The sequence below is a fragment of the Mus pahari genome, chromosome 8, assembly GCF_900095145.1.
Source record: "Mus pahari chromosome 8, PAHARI_EIJ_v1.1, whole genome shotgun sequence".
Lineage (NCBI taxonomy): Eukaryota > Metazoa > Chordata > Mammalia > Rodentia > Muridae > Mus > Mus pahari.
In genome coordinates, this window is record NC_034597.1 from 46713169 (window position 1) to 46732777 (window position 19609).

The 19609-nt window shown below is 52.8% G+C and overlaps 2 protein-coding genes across 2 annotated transcripts; one reads left to right on the top strand and one right to left on the bottom strand.

Moving 5' to 3' along the window:
• The first annotated feature begins 2386 nt into the window (after positions 1-2386).
• On the top strand, positions 2387-9023 carry Rec8 (REC8 meiotic recombination protein). Its single transcript, XM_021203724.1, has 20 exons — positions 2387-2553; positions 2757-2869; positions 2953-3021; positions 3129-3271; positions 3352-3427; positions 3762-3882; positions 4826-4910; positions 5619-5698; positions 5828-5963; positions 6046-6118; positions 6195-6286; positions 6757-6806; positions 7085-7225; positions 7521-7587; positions 7673-7839; positions 7981-8029; positions 8354-8420; positions 8517-8636; positions 8708-8814; positions 8909-9023. Exons 2-20 carry the CDS (start codon positions 2814-2816, stop codon positions 8992-8994), a joined length of 1785 nt encoding a protein of 594 aa, XP_021059383.1. The 5' UTR covers positions 2387-2553; positions 2757-2813; the 3' UTR covers positions 8995-9023.
• Positions 8996-19557, bottom strand: Ipo4 (importin 4). Its single transcript, XM_021203280.2, has 30 exons — positions 19271-19557; positions 19104-19190; positions 18876-18955; positions 18749-18790; positions 18039-18168; positions 17774-17953; positions 17264-17329; positions 17063-17164; positions 16889-16972; positions 16516-16680; positions 15864-15917; positions 15597-15706; positions 15017-15125; positions 14744-14873; positions 14436-14549; positions 14131-14244; positions 13822-13942; positions 13508-13619; positions 13278-13396; positions 12728-12805; positions 12597-12654; positions 12407-12512; positions 12133-12326; positions 11928-11975; positions 11461-11586; positions 11136-11344; positions 10891-11023; positions 10696-10800; positions 9743-9812; positions 8996-9621 (listed from the first exon to the last, which is right to left on the bottom strand). Exons 1-30 carry the CDS (start codon positions 19337-19339, stop codon positions 9491-9493), a joined length of 3246 nt encoding a protein of 1081 aa, XP_021058939.1. The 5' UTR covers positions 19340-19557; the 3' UTR covers positions 8996-9490.
• Positions 19558-19609: the final 52 nt, after the last annotated feature.

A 19609-nucleotide genomic window follows, 5' to 3' on the forward strand; every position in this document is an offset into this window, starting at 1 on the left:
TTGTTTGTTTATTTATTTACTTATTTATTTATTATAAGTACACTGTAGCTTTCTTCAGAAGAGGGCATCAGATCTCATTACAGATGACTGTGGTTGCTGGGATTTGAACTCAGGACCTCTGGAAGAACAGTCAGTGCTCTTACCCGCTGAGCCATCTCTCCAGCCCTGTTTTGTTTTGTTTTGTTTTTGTTTTTGTTTTTTGAGACAGGGTTTCTCTGTATAGCCCTGGCTGTCCTGGAACTCACTCTGTAGACCAGAGCCTCAAACTCAGAAATCCACCTGCCTCTGCATCCCAAGTGCTAGGATTAAAGGCGTGTACCACCACTGCCCGGCCAGAACTAAGTCTTAACATCAGAGCCTAAATGAGGCGTGGTGGTGCATGCTTTTAGTCCCGGAACTCAAGAAGCAGAGGCAAGTAAATCGCTAAATTTGGGGCCAACCCAGTCTACAGAGCAAGTTTCAGGACATCCAGGGCTACACAGAGAAACCCTGTCTCAAACAAACAAACAAACAAACAAACAAACAAACAAAAACAAAAAACAAGCAAATAAAAAACAAAAGAATGAAAGAAAGGAAAGAAGAAATTAAGAGGAAAAAGAATATGTACTTTCTTTGAATTCTTAGGTGTTTGAGCTAGTCCTCAGGATAGCCCAGGCTAATGTGGAACTATGGGGAGAAGAAGGCTGTCCTTCAGCTCCTGTCCTTTCAGCTCCTGTCCTTCCTCCCAAGAACTGAGGTTACAGGGCTGCACATGCTTTATTTTTTTGTTTTGTTTTTGGCTTTGTTTGCTTGGTTTTGAAACAGGGTCTCACTATACAGTTCTGGCTAGCCTGAAACTCACTGTGTAGACCCTCATGGCCTCAGATTCACAGGATTCACGGGACGCTGGCTTCAGAGTGCTTGAATCAAAGGCTGCTTTTGTTGTTGTTGTTGCTGTCGTTTCCCTTTCTTGCAGTACTGAGCTGAGCCCAGGGCCATGTGTGTGTGTGTGTGTGTGTGTGTGTGTGTGTGTGTGTGTATACACATATATGCCAGTCAGGCACTGAGCTACATTTCCACATTTCCAGCCCAGTTTTTACTTTTTCAGTTTTTACTTTTTTTTTTTTTTTTTTTTTTGAAACAGGATTTCATTCTCTCCCTAACTGGTCTGTAGACCAGGCCAGTCTCAAACTCCAAGAGATCCTCCCGTTGTTAAGATAATGTGTTATGCCCAGCTCATGAAACCCTGCTCCCCCAAGAGACCACCAGGGCCCCCAAGTCTGATGCAATTACATGAGAGTCTTTATTCAAGCTCAAGCTTGGGCTACAAACCTTCCTGATGGAACAGGAAGGAGAGTGACCCCCAGCTCTAGGTGAAAGGGTTTATAAAGGGAAAAAAAAAAAAAAACTGCAAGCAGGGGTTTCTTGGCCCTGGCATGACATGAGAGGATAAAGGAATGTTGGCCTCTTTCCCAGAGCCCAAGGCTGGGGGGCATATTGCTTCAAGGACAGCAGGCAATAGCTTTTTCCAAGTATAGCAGCTTAAAATAGAGTTTATTCTGCTACCTCAGTCCCTTCGAGAGGTGCGCGCACCTTTTTTGTTTTGTTTTTTGTTTTTTCGAGACAGGGTTTCTCTGTATAGCCCTGGCTGTCCTGGAACTCACTCTGTAGACCAGGCTGGCCTCGAACTCAGAAATCCGCTTGCCTCTGCCTCCTGAGTGCTGGGATTTAAAGGCGTGCGCCACCGCGCCCGGCTCTGTTTTTGTTTTTTGCTTAGAACTAGTTGTCTAGGCTGCCTTTGAACCTGCCTCCCTTCCAAGTAGCAGCTGAGATTATAAGGATTTGTAGTTGCAGCTCCCTTGGCTGTTTTCTTTCTTGTTGACTAAAAGGCCACCTCACACAGTTTCTTGCACTTAGCACAGCACAGACCCTTCCTGGGCACAACATCGGGTTGGTGAAATTTAGAAGTAAGGACAAGGTCCTACGAGAGGCAAGGTACCTCCCCTTACATCTTCTGGATCACAAACAGCACCAAGGCATCTGCCCTTCACATGACCCCGGCTCCTAAAAGATACTTTGTCAGCTGTTGCCAGGGAGAGACTGGATTTTCTCTCCGTTTATTGGTCAGCCTAGCACCTTGGAGAAGTCCTTGTTACTATCGGAGAGAACGAGAGCCCATTGGCCAGGACACCTCACAATGCCCTGGTAGCGCTCAGAATTCTCGTGATTGGCTGGCGAGTATTCTCCAAGAGCCTATGGCCTGGAACTGAGTTTTGCTGCCTGGCACCAGGAGTCTTTGAGCTCCTTCTGGCGTGGCTCCTCATTGGCTGTCGTGGTGCAAAGCCTTGGAGAGTGTGCACCTCGTCCCGCTGGAGGGCGACAGGACCTAGAGCAAGGTCCAGAAGCTCGACGACGACGACGGTGGTGGTGGCAGCGGCGGCGGCTGCGACAGCAGGGGTGTCGAAGAAGGCCTCTTGACCAGAAGAGGACTCAGTCTTCCTTGAAGATCTGTTCTGTGTCTCTGCCCGGGTTTCTCTTGGAGCTCCGCATCTCTGCCTGGACAGACTCCTGAAGGTACGTCTCACGTACGTGCGCGATGTGCAGACCTTTTTTAGGGATGGCAGAAGGAGCGGTACCTAGCTCCTGTGTCTCTGGTTATCTCCTAATTCAACTGTATAGTCGGTCGTTTTACTAATTGGGCCTTTTGCATCCACATCTACCACACCCCCGTCCAAATTCCTACTCTTCAATGGTGCTGGAAATCTCGTGTTCTCAAGAATTCGAATTGAGAGCCAAACGGGATTGGTGCAGAGAGGGTGAACCCCGGAGCAAAGATGTTCTACTACCCTAACGTGCTTCAGCGCCACACAGGCTGCTTCGCCACTATCTGGTGAGCACAGGGCTGATGGCTATGCCAGGAGCCGGGTAGTGGGGTCTCACCTTGACAAGCCGTTCCTGTCCCCACCCCTCCAGGCTGGCAGCGACCCGAGGCAGCCGTTTGGTGAAGCGTGAATACCTAAATGTGAACGTGGTAAAGACTTGGTAAGATCTAGAAATGAGGGAGGAATCGCTGGTAGTGGTAGTGGTGGTGGTGGTGGGGACTTCTGGTTTTTGAGTGTTGCATTGATCAGGGCTTCTTGTTCTCCCAGCGAGGAAATCCTCAATTATGTGCTGGTAAGAGTGCAACCTCCGGTGTCCGGGCTGCCCCGCCCCCGCTTCTCCCTCTATCTCTCTGCCCAGCTTCAGATTGGTGTGATAAGGGTCTACTTTCAACAGTGCCAGTACCTTGTGGGTAAGGCTAGAGACTCCAGAGGTGGGCTCGAGCTGAAGAAGCCATGGCTAGGTTGTTTATTTTACCGTTCTCACCCACAGAAGACATCCAGCATATCTTGGAGCACCTACATCGTGCCCAGCTGCGGATTCGCATTGATATGGAGGAGGCTGACCTGTGAGGCCCTGGAACTGAAGCCATCCATGCCAAGCTGCTTGGCCTCAGCCTTTTGTTTTAAACATTTGATTTGCCTGGGCATGCATGCATTGTGGTGTGTGTGTGTGTGTGTGTGTGTGTGTGTGTGAAGGGGGGAAGGGGAGCAGGAGGGGGTAGGGAGAGAGGACATTGTATGCATGTGGAGGTCAGAGGACAGCCAATAAAGTGAGCTCTCTTTCTTATGTTAGTTCAAATTCAGGGATGAAATTAGGGACTGTGGAGTTTGGTGGCATCACCGATACCAGCCGAGCCATCCCGCCCACCCTCAGTCTTTGCATCCCTTGTTCCCTCCCAGACCTAGCTTGCTTCTTCCCAACTGCCTGGCCATGATGGAGATGCTGGAAGATGCCCCAGAGCCCTTTTTTGGGACGATGTCTGTGGATCCTAGGCTTCCCAGTCCTTTTGATATTCCTCAGGTAGGGTTCACTCCCCGAGAGCCCCTCAGAAACCGGGAGACAACAGCGCAGGAGGAGTAGTTAGTTGGTGTTCCCGTCCATCTGGAGCTGAGGTTTAGGAATGGGACATTGCCATGGGTTTCCATAAAGGGCCACGGAGCAAGGGGGTTGCTGGGTGCAAGCAAGCAGAGCCCCAGCTCCTGCTTATGTAGGGCCAACCTGATAGGATGGTGTTCTCAACCTGAGGTGTTCTCCCCCCCACCCCCACCCCCTCCACCATTCCCACCACCGAGACCCTACTCTCAGGTTCCACCTGGTTATGTTGGGTTTTCTTCCCTGTCTTCTCCCATCTCCCACTGGTAGAGGATTTGCTTAACATGTACAAGGCCCTAGATTTGATTGCCAGTTCTGAAGGAAAACACAAACACACTCACACACACACAGAGACACACTACACACATACACACTCACATTGAATGTGGTAATATAAGCTAAAATAAGAATTCAAGAGTCTCAAGGAGGGCTGGAGAGATGGCTCAGTGGTTAAGAACACTGGCAGCTCTTCCAGAGGTCCTGAGTTCAAATCCCAGCAATCACATGGTGACTTACATGCAGATAGTTATAAGTGTGTCCTGCTCTTGCATAAGACATGACTTCACTTCCAGCCTTCAGCCACCTATAACTCCAGCTCTGGGGATCCAACATCTATTGCCCTCTTCTGACCTTCAAGGGTACATACAAACATACATACATAAATAAAATATTTAAAAACAATTTTTAGGCCAACCTGGGCTACACAATAAGACCTGTCTCAAAAACAAATAAATAGATGAAAGAAAGCTAAAATTCCAAGATAAAAAAGAGAGAGACTGCCAGATGGGTGTCCAGTGCGCACTGGAGGTTTCAAGAGAGGACAGAGAGCTGAGGGTGAGGCTTATCTTTTGTTCCCAATTTCTTCCCAAAGATTCGACACCTTTTAGAGGCTGCAACCCCGGAAAAAGTTCATAAGGAGACCCTTCCTGAAGCCACTCCAGAGCCCGGGAAGCCTGGTTAGCAGAGAGAACCTCCCTATAAAAGGGCACAGAATCCCCAGGGGCTGAAAAATACCACTTAAAAAAAAAAAAAAAAGCCAGGCCCAGTTGGACCCAGTGATCCACACCTGTAATCCTATTTCCTTGAGAAGCTGAGATGGGAAAACTGCAAGTATAATATATGCCTAGCTTAAATACTGAGTTCAAAGCCAGCTAAGACTGGTTAAGGAGATCATTTCAACATTTATCTTTTAAAAGGCGGTGGGGGGGAGGGAGCACTGGAGAGATGACTCAGTGGTTAAGAGCACTGACTGCTCTTCCAAAGATCCTGAGTTCAAATCCCAGCAACCACATGGTGGCTCACAACCACCCATAATGAGATCTGATGTCGTCTTCTGGTGCGTCTGAAGTCAGTTACAATGTACTTAAGATATAATAATAAATAAATCTTTGCTGGTCAGTGATGGCACACACCTTTAATCCCAGCACTTGGGAGGCAGAGGCAGGCAGATTTCTGAGTTCAAAGCCAGCCTGGTCTACAGAGTGAGTTCCAGGACAGCCAGGGTTATATAGTGAGACCCTGTCTCAAAAACAAACAAAAAAAGAAAAGCATTTGGGATATTTGCTGGTAACTTGCGTGGGTCTGGCTCTTAGGCTCCAAAGTCCATGTTTTTGCCCCAACAACTTAGAAGCAGTAGACCCTGTATGACTTCCCTACCCTTCCAGACAGGACCTTGGCCACCGTGCAGTCCCCTGAGGTCATCACCTTACAGGAGGCAGAGCCCATCCGCATGCTGCGGATTGAGGTGAGTTCCCCCATCTAGTCTCACTGCATCCCTGTGCTTCTGCCTCCTTTCCATGTCCCCACTCTGTCCCCATAGACCCAGGGGGCTTCCTTAGGCCCAGACCAAACCCCACTCTCCCCCTCCCCACAGGGAGAGCAGGATCTCCCAGAGATCAGTCGAGGAGACTTAGACCTGCTGATCGCAGAGAAAGATGACGCTATCTTGCTAGAGGAACGTCAGAGGGGCAGGCTTCTCCGACGGCGGAGAGCTTCACCATCACTGGATGGTCAGATCCCTGTACAGCCAACCTGGGAATGGACAGTGTCCTGTCCTCCTGTCTCCTAATTGTTCTGATCTTCTCTCTGCAGAATCCAGGGAAGAACCCCGGGCCCTGGAAGGTGATGGTTTGGTCTCCTCACTCTCACCTCCAGCTCCTGCACAGTAAGAGCAGGAATCCACGTACCAGGCCCGGGGTCATTGCTGGGAAGGGGTTCCTTATCTGCCTATTTCCCCTCAGGGTTGAAGGGACACGAGAAGCACCGCCAGGCCAAGTCTTCCGTCCTGAGGTACAGAAGATGACAGGCTGGGAGCCTGGGGCCCTACTCACTGGTAAGTGTCCATCACTGGGTCCTTTAAGAACACTTGCACAGTAGCGGAGACAAAAGCCTGTACCCTCCACCTTCTGAGGGAGACGCTGGGTGGCTTCTTGTGCTGGTAGCTGTAAGAGTGAAGGCTAGTCTAGTGTGGAGCTTGTATCTGTAGCCCAATCACTGCAGAAGCTGGGGCTGAGGCAGGAGAGCCATAAACTCGAAGCCAGCTTAGGCTCTAGTGACAAACCTTGTCTTAAAAAAAAAAAAAAAAAAAGGCTGGAGAGATGGCTCAGAGGTTAAAAGCACTGATTGTTCTTCCAGAGGTCCTGAGTTCAATTCCCAGCAACCACACGGTGGCTCACAGCCATTTGTAATGATGCCCTCTTCTGGGGTGTCTGAAGACAGCAACATCGTACTCATATAAATAAAATATATAAATCTTAAAAAAAAAAAAAAAAAAAGTGAGAGGGCTTATGGGTATTGTTGCAGAGGTGACCCCACCTCAGGAGCTGCGGCTGCCTGCCCCACCCAGTACAGAGGTGAGTAGGTTCTTCCCCAAGCTGCCCTGTTACTTTCCCCTACGACATCCTTGTCCTTAAGCCCAGGACCATTACTAAGTGTACAGTGAGGCTTTTGCTTCTATCAGTAAAAAATACCCCTTTCCGTGCCTCACGGTGTGGCCTTCCCAATCCGTGTAAGCTTGAGTAAGGACCTTACCCACGCTTCTTCCCTGGACAACTGAGAAGAGGCAGTGTGGGCCCACAGGTAGTCTACTGGGAAAGGGGAGAATAATCTTTCACCTCCCCTCCAACTCTAGAAGAGGCTCCCATCTCTTCAGAGGCCACTTCCCCGCCGCCCCCGGCGCCGGCGCCAGTTATTATTCTGGGACAAGGAGACCCAGATCTCCCGGGAGAAGTTTGAGGAACAATTGCAGACTGGGGCTCACTGCTCGGAATATGTGAGTACAGCCCAGGTCACCCTAGGGAATAGAGGAATGCAGGTCTGGCTGGACTTCTGAACTCCTAAGAATAATGGGAACCTGACAAAAAAAGGCCCTATTTCCTAGGTGTGAGAGTGTGAGGGACTGCATACACAAGACACCCGGCTATCAGCTGGCTTAGCCTCAAGCACTATAGGGTGGGTCTTGAGCCTGAACACAGGGGCTGGGGCCCTGGGAACAAAGTATAGCAAAGGAGGGGCAGGAAAAAGGGGCTCGCTCATAAAAGGACCAATGGCCTTTCATCATCTTGCAGCCAGTGGCCCAGCCTCCCAAGAGGATGCTCACAAGCCCAGCGGAGCTCTTCAGAACCCCAACTCTCTGTAAGAATGATGAAAACCGGAGGTGGGAGCTTCAGAACCTGGGAGCTTCAGTCTTATGACTGAAACCCATTTCCTCTGTTGTCAGCTGGCTGGTTACCCCCAGAACTACTAGCTTTATGGACACACTGTGCCCAGGTCCCCCCAAGAATGCTCAGACAAAGACCACAACTGGAGACTGAAGAGACAGTTGAGGAAGAGAGGGCAGCAGACAAGGAAGAAAGGAGAAAGACTGAAGCTCTGAGCGAGATTGAGGTAAGGCCTCCACTGTATCCCCTACCTCCCCCCAGCCCTGGCGAGCTCTGACTTCCTCCTCCTCACGTGCACCCGCTTGCTCGCCACACTGAGACCCTGACACTTGGTGCCTGGGCCTCAGCTCTGCTCTCCTGCCTGCAGGTTCTGAGGGAGGCCCAGGAGCCCAGCGGTCCCCTCATGCTGTCTTCAGGTAAGCCCTTGGACAGGAGGGGAGAATGGAGACAGCCCTAACCAGTCTCAGGAAGCTAGCACCCCAGCTGCTGAGGCCATGTCTGACAGCAGAGGGAGCATGCAGAACATGAAAGCATAGATTTGATTCTCCAGCACTCCCGCTCCGTACAAGTCTAAACAAGGCTCCAGAATAGGAGGGAAGCTTTGTAGTCCCGCAGACTGAACACTGGGCCTTGTCATGTCAGGCAAATGCCTCACCGCAGAACTACACCCCAGCCTGGCTACAAGGCCCCCCAATTCCTCAGCATCAAGCAGGCTCCCTCAGTGCTCTCTCCCTCAACAGAGCTCTCCCTAGAAGCAGCAGAAGATGAAAAGTCTCGTACTAGCCTCATCCCCCCAGAAGACCGGTGGTAAGCATCCTGGTGGCGCAAGCGCACAGCCTAGTGGCCCAGCCTTTGTCACTGTCATGACGACCTGCCCCCTCCCTGATTCCTTTGGTTTCCTAGGGCCTGGACTGAGGAGGGGCAGCCCGAGCCCCCTGCACTGCCCATGCTGCCTGAACTTCCTGAAGTGCCCATGGAGATGCCCCCAAGGCCTGAACTACTCTCTTCAGAGGCCGTGCTTAGGTATCTGGAGGGGTTCCCTCTAGGGGTGGGACCTGGCTGTTACCCCAGCTGACAACCCTTCACCCCTGCAGGGCAGTAGCAGTGGAACTGCAGGCCAACAGGGAGCTTGACTTCAGCAGCCTGGTGCCCCCTCTCAGCCCCCGAAAGTTGGCTTCTCGGGTCTTCTATCTGCTCTTGGGTGAGTAGTTACAAGAAACCAGGGGCAGGCAGGCCAGGCCAGACGCTACGGCACACTCTAGGTACTATAGCGACCTGCCTTCTTTTCTGACCAGTGCTGTCCACACAGAAGATTCTTCTTGTGGAACAACAGAAGCCATATGGGCGCCTCCTGATTCATCCTGGACCCAAATTCCCCTGAGCCAGTTCATTAAACCATATCCTGCCTCACTAGACTTTGATTTTTAATTTTAAATTAAGTGTGCAAGTGAATGAGCGAATTTAACCTCTGGAGCTCAAGGCAGTCTGAGCTGTCCAGTGTGGGTGGAGTGCACTCCGACTTCTTCAAGAACAGTATGTTCTCTTCAGCGCAGCACCACCCCAGCCCCTTCTTTCCTGGTCTCAGTTCTGAACACATACCTCTAGCCTTTGTGCAGAGAGCTAGTGTCCAAGCAGAAGACAGGCCGCCTTTATTATAGTATGATGTCACAGCTCTGCTTTAGTATAGTATGATGTCACAGCTCTGCTTTATATAGTATGATGTCACAGCTCTGCTTTATTATAGTATGATGTCCAGCCCCAGAGACACCCCTGTTAAAACAGCATGGTTGAGTTCCAATGGATAGAGTCTTTGGTAAGGTGAACTGGACCAGGGCTGACCTCAGTCTTCGGCCCCCTGGCCCCTGTAGTCTATAGTCTTAAGTGAGGCCCATCATGGCCTGAAGTTCCTGAGCTTTATCGTTTGGCAGAGAGCCCAGGGCTGTGTGGAAGCTGTCGGTGTGCTGCTTGGCCAGGAACGTCAGTAGCAGCAACAGAGCCGCTTTGGTGTCTGGGTAGAATAGAGAGAGGCCTGGTGAAGGACCTGGTTCCTCCGCCCATACTGCCCCAGGCTCTCTGAACCCCACCTGTCCCCATTCTCCCTTGCCCTTAGAAGAGACTGTTGGCCTCACCTGGAGGGATCTTGTTGTCCGGCAGGATCAGGCTGCAGATGCGCAGGAGCTCTGAAGCCACATCCACAACCTAAGGAATAGGACTGGTCAACTGAGGCAGTGCAGCGGGGCTTAGCGCAGGGGATTGAAACCAAGGACAGAAGCCTGTGAGCTTGTCTGAACTGATACCCAATACAATGGAATAAAGAAACATGGTAACAACCTCTCTTTTGAGGTTAGGATGTGTAACCAAAGATGTTAGCTTCAAGAGCAAGTGAAGCCCAGAATCCAAATACCCCCCAACACACAGGAAAAACCTAAGACAAGAGGTGACATAGAACCGCAGGGCACAGGTCCCAACCGAGGCAGCTGCAGTGTGCAAGACGGAATCTATGGTGGGCGGTGAGCAGCGCCAGGGCTCCTTAGGGAGCCTTTCTACCTCTGACCTAGGGAAGTTGTGACTGCTGGCTTAGCCTGAGAAGAACCAGAGAAGCCCCGGAGAAACTTATCATCAGACTTTATGCCAACTCTGTGGACAAAAAGGAAAAACAGAAGCCGAGGCTGTAGCTCAGCTGCTAGGAGTGCCTGCCTGGCAGGCATGAAGCCTGGGTGTGAGCCCCAGCACTGCTGAAATTATAAACATAAATGCATGCCAGTGATCCCAGCACTCGGGAGGTAGAGGGTGGGGACGGGAGGACAGGGCTCAGGGCCAGTCAGGGATGCAGGAGCCCCTGTCTCAGGAAGAAGGCAAAACAAGAGTAGCCGGGCAGTGGTGGCACACACCTTTAATTCCCAGCACTGGGGAGGTAGAGACAGGAAGATCTTTGAGTTTGAGGCCAGCCTGGCCGGTAAAGTGAGTGCCAGAAATTAACCTGAAATTCACCATGCACCAGTTACCAGTAACATCTCCTCTGCCTGTCCCTTAGACTGGAGCCCAACACTCCCTTGGCTCTTAGCTCCAGCAATAGGGTCACCTGCTCAGGGTTGTTCTGGTGCAGGAAGCTGAAGAGGTGACCTATAGTGATCCACTCCTCCATGTCTTCCTTCAGGGGCAGGGCACGTAGCAGGGTAGCCAGGACCTGGATACACACAAGTCTCAGGCACACACGCCCTGTCCCCTTTCCCATCCTTGGCCTCCCTCCGCCCCGACCTGATGCCTCGTCCTTTACCTGGGGCTCTGTTTTTCCTGCTGGACTGGCCATCAGTAGACGGGCAAGAGCCCCACAGATGTTATCACGGACTCGGTCATGTCGCTCCCTTGCCAGCAGGGGCAAAAGGAGGCCCAGGAGCTTAGGGAAGTGGCTGGTCCATAGTTAAGGAATGCATACACACACTGGTAGACTTCACCCTGCTGCAGCACCAAATCTCTGGGCTCACTTCCAACCCCATTTTCCCTCCTGCAGGCATAGGATACTCCTGAGCAGGGCAGCCGCCATGCTCTGCCAGTACGCCCAGCCCAAAGATGGCATTGCTCCGCACCTCGGGGTCTGCTTCCCGGGCATTGTTTAACAGCACAGGGAACAGCCGAGACACAAACTGGGCTGAGGCGGTCCCTAGACCCTGAATGGACTCTGCCAGGGTTCCCACGGCAAAGGACTTCTCTGCCACTGTACAGCTCTGTTTCTATAGGGAGGATGAAGGAGTGCGCATCAGCATGGCGGCAGAGCTGGGAGGGTGCAGGCATGGCATGTATACATAGGTGGACTCCAACGTCCGTCAGGTTGGACTCCAGCACTCACCGTCTTACACAGCAACAATGGCAAGAACGTGGCAAAGAAGGGAGCGAAGGCGTGTCCTCCAGCTGTGGCTGCCAGGACCGGGATGGCCTCTCCAGCATGCTCTAGTAACATAGCATCATACTCTGCCTGTGGAGCCAGGAGAGGAACTAGAGCACTGGGCCAGCTCTAGGATCACTCACCTCCCAACCCCGCTAAGATGGGGCAGATGTTTCGGAGGCTTCACACACAGGCTGAGCCGCATCCAGGTTGGCTTTTTTATAGCCCTGGTTTATCACTCCCAACCCTGCCCAGCCTCAGTGCCTGCCTGGCCTCTGAGCATCTCACTGCCCTTCTCGGATGAAGGCGGCACTCTGGAGAGTACCAGCTTCTCTTAGCAGCCCTAGCTCCCACAGGCTGAGCTCAGGGCATGAACCGCCCACTGTTGGCCCTATGGGGCCTACCTAGACACTCTTCTCTGTAGCTCTCACCTGGTCATCATCTTCATCGTCATCCTCCTCGGCGTCCTGACAGGCTGTCTGTGGAAGACGTATTCAGCTGAGCTTGGGTTCCCCTGCCTTCTCCTTTCCACAGTGAGGGTATGGTGGGCAGAGGACTTAGAGCCTCTGACTGGAATCCAGTCTCCTGGGGCCCGACACCTCTTCCCACAGCCGCCATTCCCTCTCCCCTGCCCACCTTCTTCTGCAGCACAGCCTTGAGCACGTTGCAGAGCTCACTGAGCCGCCCAGGAGGCTGCAGCGCGAGGCTGCCACAGGTGCGCAGCACCCCTGTCAGGGACTCCAGCACGGCCATCACCACTGGACGCTCCCTTTCTACCTTGATGGCCTGCATGTAAGATGGCATCACTCGAGCCAGGGAGGTCTGCAGAACTGGAGACACGATTGGTGGGAGCCTTGGTCAGGCCCTGCCACTCCCCAGGGCTCCCAGCCTGCTGGCCTCTCCTCCTTACTGGCACTGCTGGCATCTGAGGAGCTTCTCTGAGAGGCCTTATGCAGGGCGCAGCAGAACTGTCCCAGCGCTTCATACGCTGACTTCCGCACATTCATATGAGGGCACTGGAACCAAGAGGGCAGGTGTATGCCTGGCACGGGCAAAGTGAAGCCGACCCTAACCGGAGCATGGGGATGTCACTAACTTACCTCCAGCAGTTTGTATACTTCATCGAAGGTGGCGTCCATGAATGGGAGGAAGGCCACACTATGGAGAGACACAGCAGTGAGAAGAGGGATGCTGGGTGTGGTTCCCAGCCTGCAGAAGGGCTGCTGCTCACCAGGCGTTCGTAGAGATCTCCCCCAGGGCGGTGCAGGTGTCTTCTTTCTCATCAAAGAAGGCATTCTCCACACTATACCTAAGGATGGATGGGGAGGCAGTGACGACGGCGGCCAGCAGGGGGCAGACCTAACCCTGGGGCTCCGCCCATCATCAAAGACTACGCATTTGTTGTTTGGTTGGTTTTTGGTTTTTTTTCTAGATAGGATTTCTCTGTGTACAGAACTCACTCTGGGGCTGGTGAGATGGCTCAGTGGGTAAGAGCACCCGACTGCTCTTCCGAAGGTCCAGAGTTCAAATCCCAGCAACTACATGGTGGCTCACAACCACCCGTAACAAGACCTGACTCCCTCTTCTGGAGTGTCTGAAGACAGCTACAGTGTACTTACATATAATAAATAAATAAATCTTTTAAAAAAAAAGAACTCACTCTGTAGACCAGGCTGGCCTTGAACTCAGATCCTGCTGCCTCTGAGTGCTAGAATTAAAGGCATGCACCACCCCCTCTGGCTCAAAACCTACACTCTTAAGTAGAAGAGCACCCCTCCTACCCCGAGATCTCAGAATCATCCCCCTCCTCTTCCATATCTTCATCCATGAGGTCCTCCTCCTCTTCTGTTTCGCTGTCGTCATCAAACAGAAGGAAGGAGCTGATCCCGTCATACTGAGGCTAGATGAAGAAAGCACATCGGGGACTTTGCCTCAGGTGGGACCAGGAGATAAATCCCTCCACAGGGGCTAGCCTGGCCTAACTGGCCCAGCACACCCACCCTCTGCTCACCACAATGCCCTCAGTGGAGCGCAGCGACAGTAGCATGAGCGTGGTAATCTGAGGCAGGTAGGGTCCCAAGCCCTCTCCCATTAACCCCGATAAGGCTGCAAACAGGCTGTACCTGATAAAGGTAGAGAGAATCTGTATGGAACTGCTTGCTATAGTCAGACAGACAGACAGACAGACAGACAGACAGACAGACAAAACAGGAGAGTCCAGGAAACCTGGCTGTGTCCAAAACTGAAGGATTGGTGTCTGGGAAGGGGACTGTCAATCTAGTGAGTAGGCAGGAGAGAGGTGGGGCAGAATGGAAGGTCACTCACGTGCAGCGCCTCACGTCAGGGTCATCTATATGGATGCATAACCCTAGCCCTAGCTGACAGCACTCCTCAGCCAGGGGCTTCATGGACTCTCCCAGAGCTCGTGCTAGCACTCCCAGGGTCTCTGTGGGAGCAAGAGCTCCGTCAGCACTGAGGTGTGGACAGAGACCAGAAAACCAAGGGTGGCGAGTGGAAGGCGGTCAGGATCCTACCCTACTCTCTGGTAAAACATGGGGAGCACCTGTTCATCAAAGGAAGCCACCCAACTGCCCTAGGAGAGATCAGGTCAACATCAGGGAAGAGCGGCCTTACCCAGGCTCTGGATCTGCACAAGATGAAAGTCTTCATGGCCTGTCAACAAGAACTCCCGGAGAAGCTCCATGATGGTAGGGAAGTAGGGCAGCAGGGAATCCTGGGCTGCTGTGGCTGCAGGACCGGACAGAACACAGTCAGAGCCGGCAGGGCCTGGGGTCTGCCTGACACAGACTCTGGGCGGAGAAGGCAGGGCCTGGGGTCTGCCTGACACAGACTCTGGGCAGGGCTGGCAGGGCCTGGGGTCTGCCTGACATAGACTCTGGACGGAGCCAGACTTTTGGCTCCTCGGTCCTCTGGCTCACCAATGGCCCCTATGGCGCTCACGGCTAGCTCCTTGGTCCGGGCTTTGCTGGGGTTCTTCAATGGCTGCAGCATACATTCCATAAGCTCCGGCAGGTAGGGCTGCACTTTGGGCCCTGTGGGAATATTTCTTTACTAAGCAACTCAGGTCTCTATGCTTTTGCAAAATTGACCTCCTTCAGCCCGTGTGACCCTCCCACCCCTCATTCCCACCAGGTAGTGGCGAGCAACGCAGGAAGGTGCACCGTGTGCCTCCTTTAGTCAATGCGCTGCTCCCCTCCCCCCCTGTACTCTCGGCGGCCATCACTACCTAGGTTCTCCACAAAATTCTCCAGAGCATAGCAGGCCTTGGCCAGGTGGTGTGTGTTTCCCATCGGCACTGACTTCAGGTAGCTTAGAAGCAGGGGCATCACCTCCTCAGAGTAGTTGCTGATATGGGGCTGGGGAAGAAGCAAGCAGGAACCTGGTCAGGCTTACCTACAGAGCACCTCCAAAGAGATGAGGGCTTAAAGGACAAGGTCCCCAGCCTTGGGAGTGGAGGTTCTTGGTAGCGGGGTAGTCATCTGCATTTAGCTTTGCTGACCTGTAAATTCTCTGAAAACTGGCCCAGGGCGAACAGAGCAGCATTTCGAACAATCTGTGAGGGGTCATCCAGGCCCTTGCACACGATTTGTAGCAGTGGGTACAGCAGTCTGAATAGGGCAGGGCAGAAGAACAAAGTCTGAGGGACAGGGCAGAGGAACCCTAGTCTCAGCCCCATGGTGGTGGAGCACTGTTAATCTCAGCACTTGGGAGGCAGAGGAAGGCAGATCTCCAAATCTGAGGCCAGCCTGATCTACACAGTGAATTCCAAGATAGTCAGGGCTACCTGAAGAAGCCTGTCTTGAAAAACTATTAAAACAAAACAAAACAAAACAAAAACAAAGGCTGGCCCAGGCGTGATGATGCACATCTTTAATCCCAGCTCTGGGAGGCAGATATAGGCAGTGCTCTATGAATTCCAGGTCAGGCAAGGCTACACAGTGAGTCCCTGTCTCAAGCAAGCAAGCAAACAAATAAACAATAAAACCAGTTACGCTGAAACTGGGGTAGCAGGACTGCCAGAGGATGTACAGCCATCCTCTCCACGTGACTCTGCTCACCCCGGGACAGGAAAAGAATACCTCTGCCTGATATGGTCGCCAGCACCATCAGACAGCACAGCCAACACCAGGAACCCTGCTTTGCGCTGGTATGGGTCCTCACTCCGCAAGGCTTCTTCCAGCATGGGCATCTAGGGGAGAACAGGGCACATTCTTGAAAGCCCAGCAAGCGTCTGCCTGCTACTTTCTCAACAGGCCCATGCCAACCATCTATACCCAAATATCCTCGGCTTTCTTTAAGGGACTATACCTACCTAGGGCTAGTAAGAGCAAGAGAGTCACACTTACCACATGGGGACAGAGCTTCTCAGGGGGAAGATGGAGTGCCAGCATGTCCACAACCTGAGGAGAGTCAGGTAGACTGTAACTCCATCTCTAACCTCCTGCTCTTAAACAACATCCAGCCCATGGTCCACCATGGGTGGCTGCTTCTATGTTTGTGGAGACAGGATGGCTCGGACTGCCCAAAGCTTACATTTCTACCTCAGCCTCCCAAGGGCTGGGGACTGAGCTTACAGGTGTCCACCAGGTCATCTGGGTGCGATGGCTGATTTTAAATAGTCAACTTGATTGAATTGGGAAGTGCTTAGGAGATTTGGATGATATTTTCAGAGCCAATTAGATCAGGAGGGCTCTGACCTCAAGATGAGTTAATCACTTAATCTAATGCCAGTCCCTAGGAGGAGCAAAAGGTAGAAGGCAGAACTTAGTTGGGGCCACATCCTATGGCAGCTATCTTGCCCTGTCTCCTTCTTGTATATCCCTTCTCTGCCTCCTGTCCATAATGTGGATGGTTCTGGTTTGCTGAGGCCTGAACCACTCTGGCTATTCCTTTCCTATCACAGTAAATGGAAATCTCTGAAGCCATGAAAATATTTCCTCTCCTGAAGGTGTTTCTCTGAGGTGTTGGGTCACAGTGAAGATAAGGCCGATATATCACCTGTACAGCAAAGTGCTTGGGGGTCTCCCCCATCAGCCCAATCTCCAAGTCATCATCATCCGAATCTTGATCTTCAGGATCCAGTTGGCCCATGGGTGGCTCAGCAGCCATGAGAGGGAAAAGGGCGTGCAGCAGGGGAGGCACGAGGCGGTTCTTTAGCAAGGCCTAAGAGGGGAGGGCTAGCCTTGAGCATCTTCCCAGAACAGGCTCATGGGAAAATTCCACCCTCCCAACCACAAGGAGCCCAGCCAGAGACTTCCCGTCTCCTAGGCAGGGATAGAAGGCTGGGTCAGGGCTCGAGCAGAACTAAGCCTACAAATACAACTGACGGCGGAGACAGCGGGATGGAGTAGCGTCCCCAGAGGGAACTTACCTTACTTTTGACTTTGACCAGGAAAGTGAGGCAGCAGAGGACACGTACACGGAGTGGTTCGCCAAGGGCCTCATTTTTAGCCACCTATATAGACACTGACAAGAATCAGAAACAAGCAAGAAAACGTAATGGCAAAACCCACGAGCAGGAGCAACACCCACCCCCGGGGCTCACCTCCAGGCAAAACGTGAGGACCTCGGAGAGGTGGGGGTTGATGATGGGCAACTCTGTCTCCAGCATTTCATCTAGGGCCTCCAGGGCCTCGCAGGCCTTCACCTAGGTAGGTAAGTCACAGGGTACTCGCCCTGCTAGGGGACCAAGGGGCTTGGGCCTCCATTTTCCTTCCAAAAGGAGATCCCTCCCATCTGTCCTTACCTCATCTAAGGGGATCAGAGTCCTCAGTGCCGTAACGACTTTGGGCACCAACATCCGTGCGAGAGACTAGAAGACACAGCGGTGAGCGTAATCACATAAAGCACGGGCAGTCTAATGCCAGAAGCCAGAAGCTGGAGGCTTCCTCATAGCACACCCTCGAAGGAGCCCGCCAGGCCCTGCTAACACACTATGCCCTCAACCCTTAGGAAGAACGGAAGGCAGAATAAACTCGAAAGCAGCCGGGTGTGGTGGCGCACGCCTTTGATCCCAGCGCTCAGGAGGCAGAGGCAGGCGGATTTCTGAGTTTGAGGCCAGCCTGGTCTACAGAATGAGTTCCAGGACAGCCAGGTCTATACAGAGAAACCCTGTCTTGAAAAAAACAAAAACAAGCAAACAAACAAAAAAAACCTCGAAAGCAGCTTGGGCCAAAACTTCTGAAAGCGAGGGCACGAAACCGAGATACACAGGCAGGGACGGGGATTACGGTGTGACAGCCAGTGTCTGCCTTACCACATCATCTGGTCTGACGTAGCGGGCTATGGCAGTCAGAGTGCGCAGGGAGTAGAAGAGCACTCCAGGGAAGCTGACATCACTGAGCGTCTCGTGCAGAAGCTGAAGCAGCTCATGCTGGTGGGCATGGAATGCCTCGGGCTGGGAAGACACCACCACACTCAACAGCAGGAGTCCCACCTGTGCAGGAGCAGGGGCGAAGAGAAGGTCTCATGCTCTGTCCAGCCTCCGTCCCTCCTTCCTGCCAACAGGGCAGCACCAGTACCTCTTTCTCGGGGCTATGGGAACTGTGAGTGCTATGCTGAAGGAGGTTCATGAACTGAGGCCATCCTTGCAGGCCTTCCTTTCGAAAAATGGTGGCTGAGAGCTGGGCCAAGCTGACACTCACAGAATGCCTGCAAAGAGGAGATCCATTCATCCAGAAACACCTTTCACCGCCCTTCCCTTGCAAACAATGCCCCACGCCCAAGGAGTGGCCAGAAAGACAATCCAGGTATGTGCAGTCTTTCCTAAGGCAGACCACATAAGACCACTGACAGCTGGGGGCGAGGAAAGAAGGGGCACTGTGATCTGGCTCGGTCGGCACCACTGAACAGGCTCAACTCAGCCTTGTTTTTCCTATCTGGGTTTAGCTGATCATTTTCAGCCATTCTCCAAAACTTTAGTTTTAGCTGGGCAGTGGTGGCGCACGCCTTTAATCCCAGCACTTGGGAGGCAGAGGCAGGTGGATCTCTGAGTTCAAGGCCAGCCTGGTCTACAGAGTGAGCTCCAGGACTGCCAGGGCTACACAGAGAAACCCTGTCTCAAAAAACCAAAAATAAAGAATAAATCCCAAAAAACTTTAGTTTTCACATGCTCCACCTTCTAGGCCTGAATTAAGTCCCTGATCCCTAAGTCCTAGTCCAGAAAAAGTAGGTAGAGATCCAGAGAGTATCTCAGCCCCAAATCCGTGAAGAGAGGGTGCTCCACACTTACACTGTCTCTTTCTGCAGTGCTGTCAGGACCAGGGACTTGAGGCTGGAAGACAGGTGGCAAAGGCTTGGTACTCGGCCTGTCAAAAAGTCGAATAGGCCCGGTCCCTCCCATCCTAAATCTAACCCACCTCTCCCGCTGCTCCGGTGCCAAGCGTCGCCAGCGATTGTTCAGCCTTCTGCGGGTCAGGACCGCTGCAAACTGGCGGATCTGGGGTGAGAAGAGGTAGCCAGCCAAATGAGAATCACAGGCACCAAGATGATGAACAGATTAAGACCGCAGGGGGCGGAGGCTGGAGCGGGACCAGGGACACATTGAGGAATTTCAGAATTTCGGCAAGGAGGGGCAGATGACTCGCCTGAGAGTCGGTCGCCGATGCCAGCAGATCACAGAGCGCAGGCAAGGCAGCAGGGTCTCGAAGGATGGTCTGGAGCTGCTCCGTAGCCTGATGGAAGGCTGGGAGGTCAACATCGGGCCTTTCCCACAGCCTCCCCATCCCCGTAGCCCGGTCAGGCCTGCCCATACCCGGCGGATGCGCTCCGTGTCCGGCAGCAGCAGCTCCTTCAGGATCTGTTCCAAACCCGCAGGCTCCATGGCAGCTGCCGAGCCGCCGCCGCCGCCGCCGCCGCTGCTACAGAACCGGGTGGGGAGGGGGGAGGAACGGCACGTGGAGACTCCGACAGCAACTTCCGGCGGAAAGGGCGTTACTCTGCGTCTCTCCTGTCGCCTGGGTGATTCAGCTTGCTTCCCTTCAAAAACTGCGGAAAACTGGTGGCTGGCGTCAGTCCGGGCTTCCGTCTGGCTGAGCACCCGCTAACAGAGCCTCGGCACTGTGGTTTCCCTGTGCCCACAGTCCCCAGAGTC

Coding starts and splice junctions, on each gene's coding strand:
- Rec8 (XM_021203724.1), top strand. CDS start 2,814: ATGTTCTACTACCCTAACGTGCTTCAGCGCCACACAGGCTGCTTCGCC. Junction 3,428..3,761: donor GATATGGAGGAGGCTGACCT/GTGAGGCCCTGG, acceptor GTTCCCTCCCAG/ACCTAGCTTGCTTCTTCCCA. Junction 5,964..6,045: donor AGCTTCACCATCACTGGATG/GTCAGATCCCTG, acceptor TTCTCTCTGCAG/AATCCAGGGAAGAACCCCGG.
- Ipo4 (XM_021203280.2), bottom strand. CDS start 19,339: ATGGAGCCTGCGGGTTTGGAACAGATCCTGAAGGAGCTGCTGCTGCCG. Junction 17,330..17,773: donor ACGTCAGACCAGATGATGTG/GTAAGGCAGACA, acceptor TGTGTCTTCTAG/TCTCTCGCACGGATGTTGGT. Junction 15,707..15,863: donor AGAAGCTCTGTCCCCATGTG/GTAAGTGTGACT, acceptor GTTCTCCCCTAG/ATGCCCATGCTGGAAGAAGC.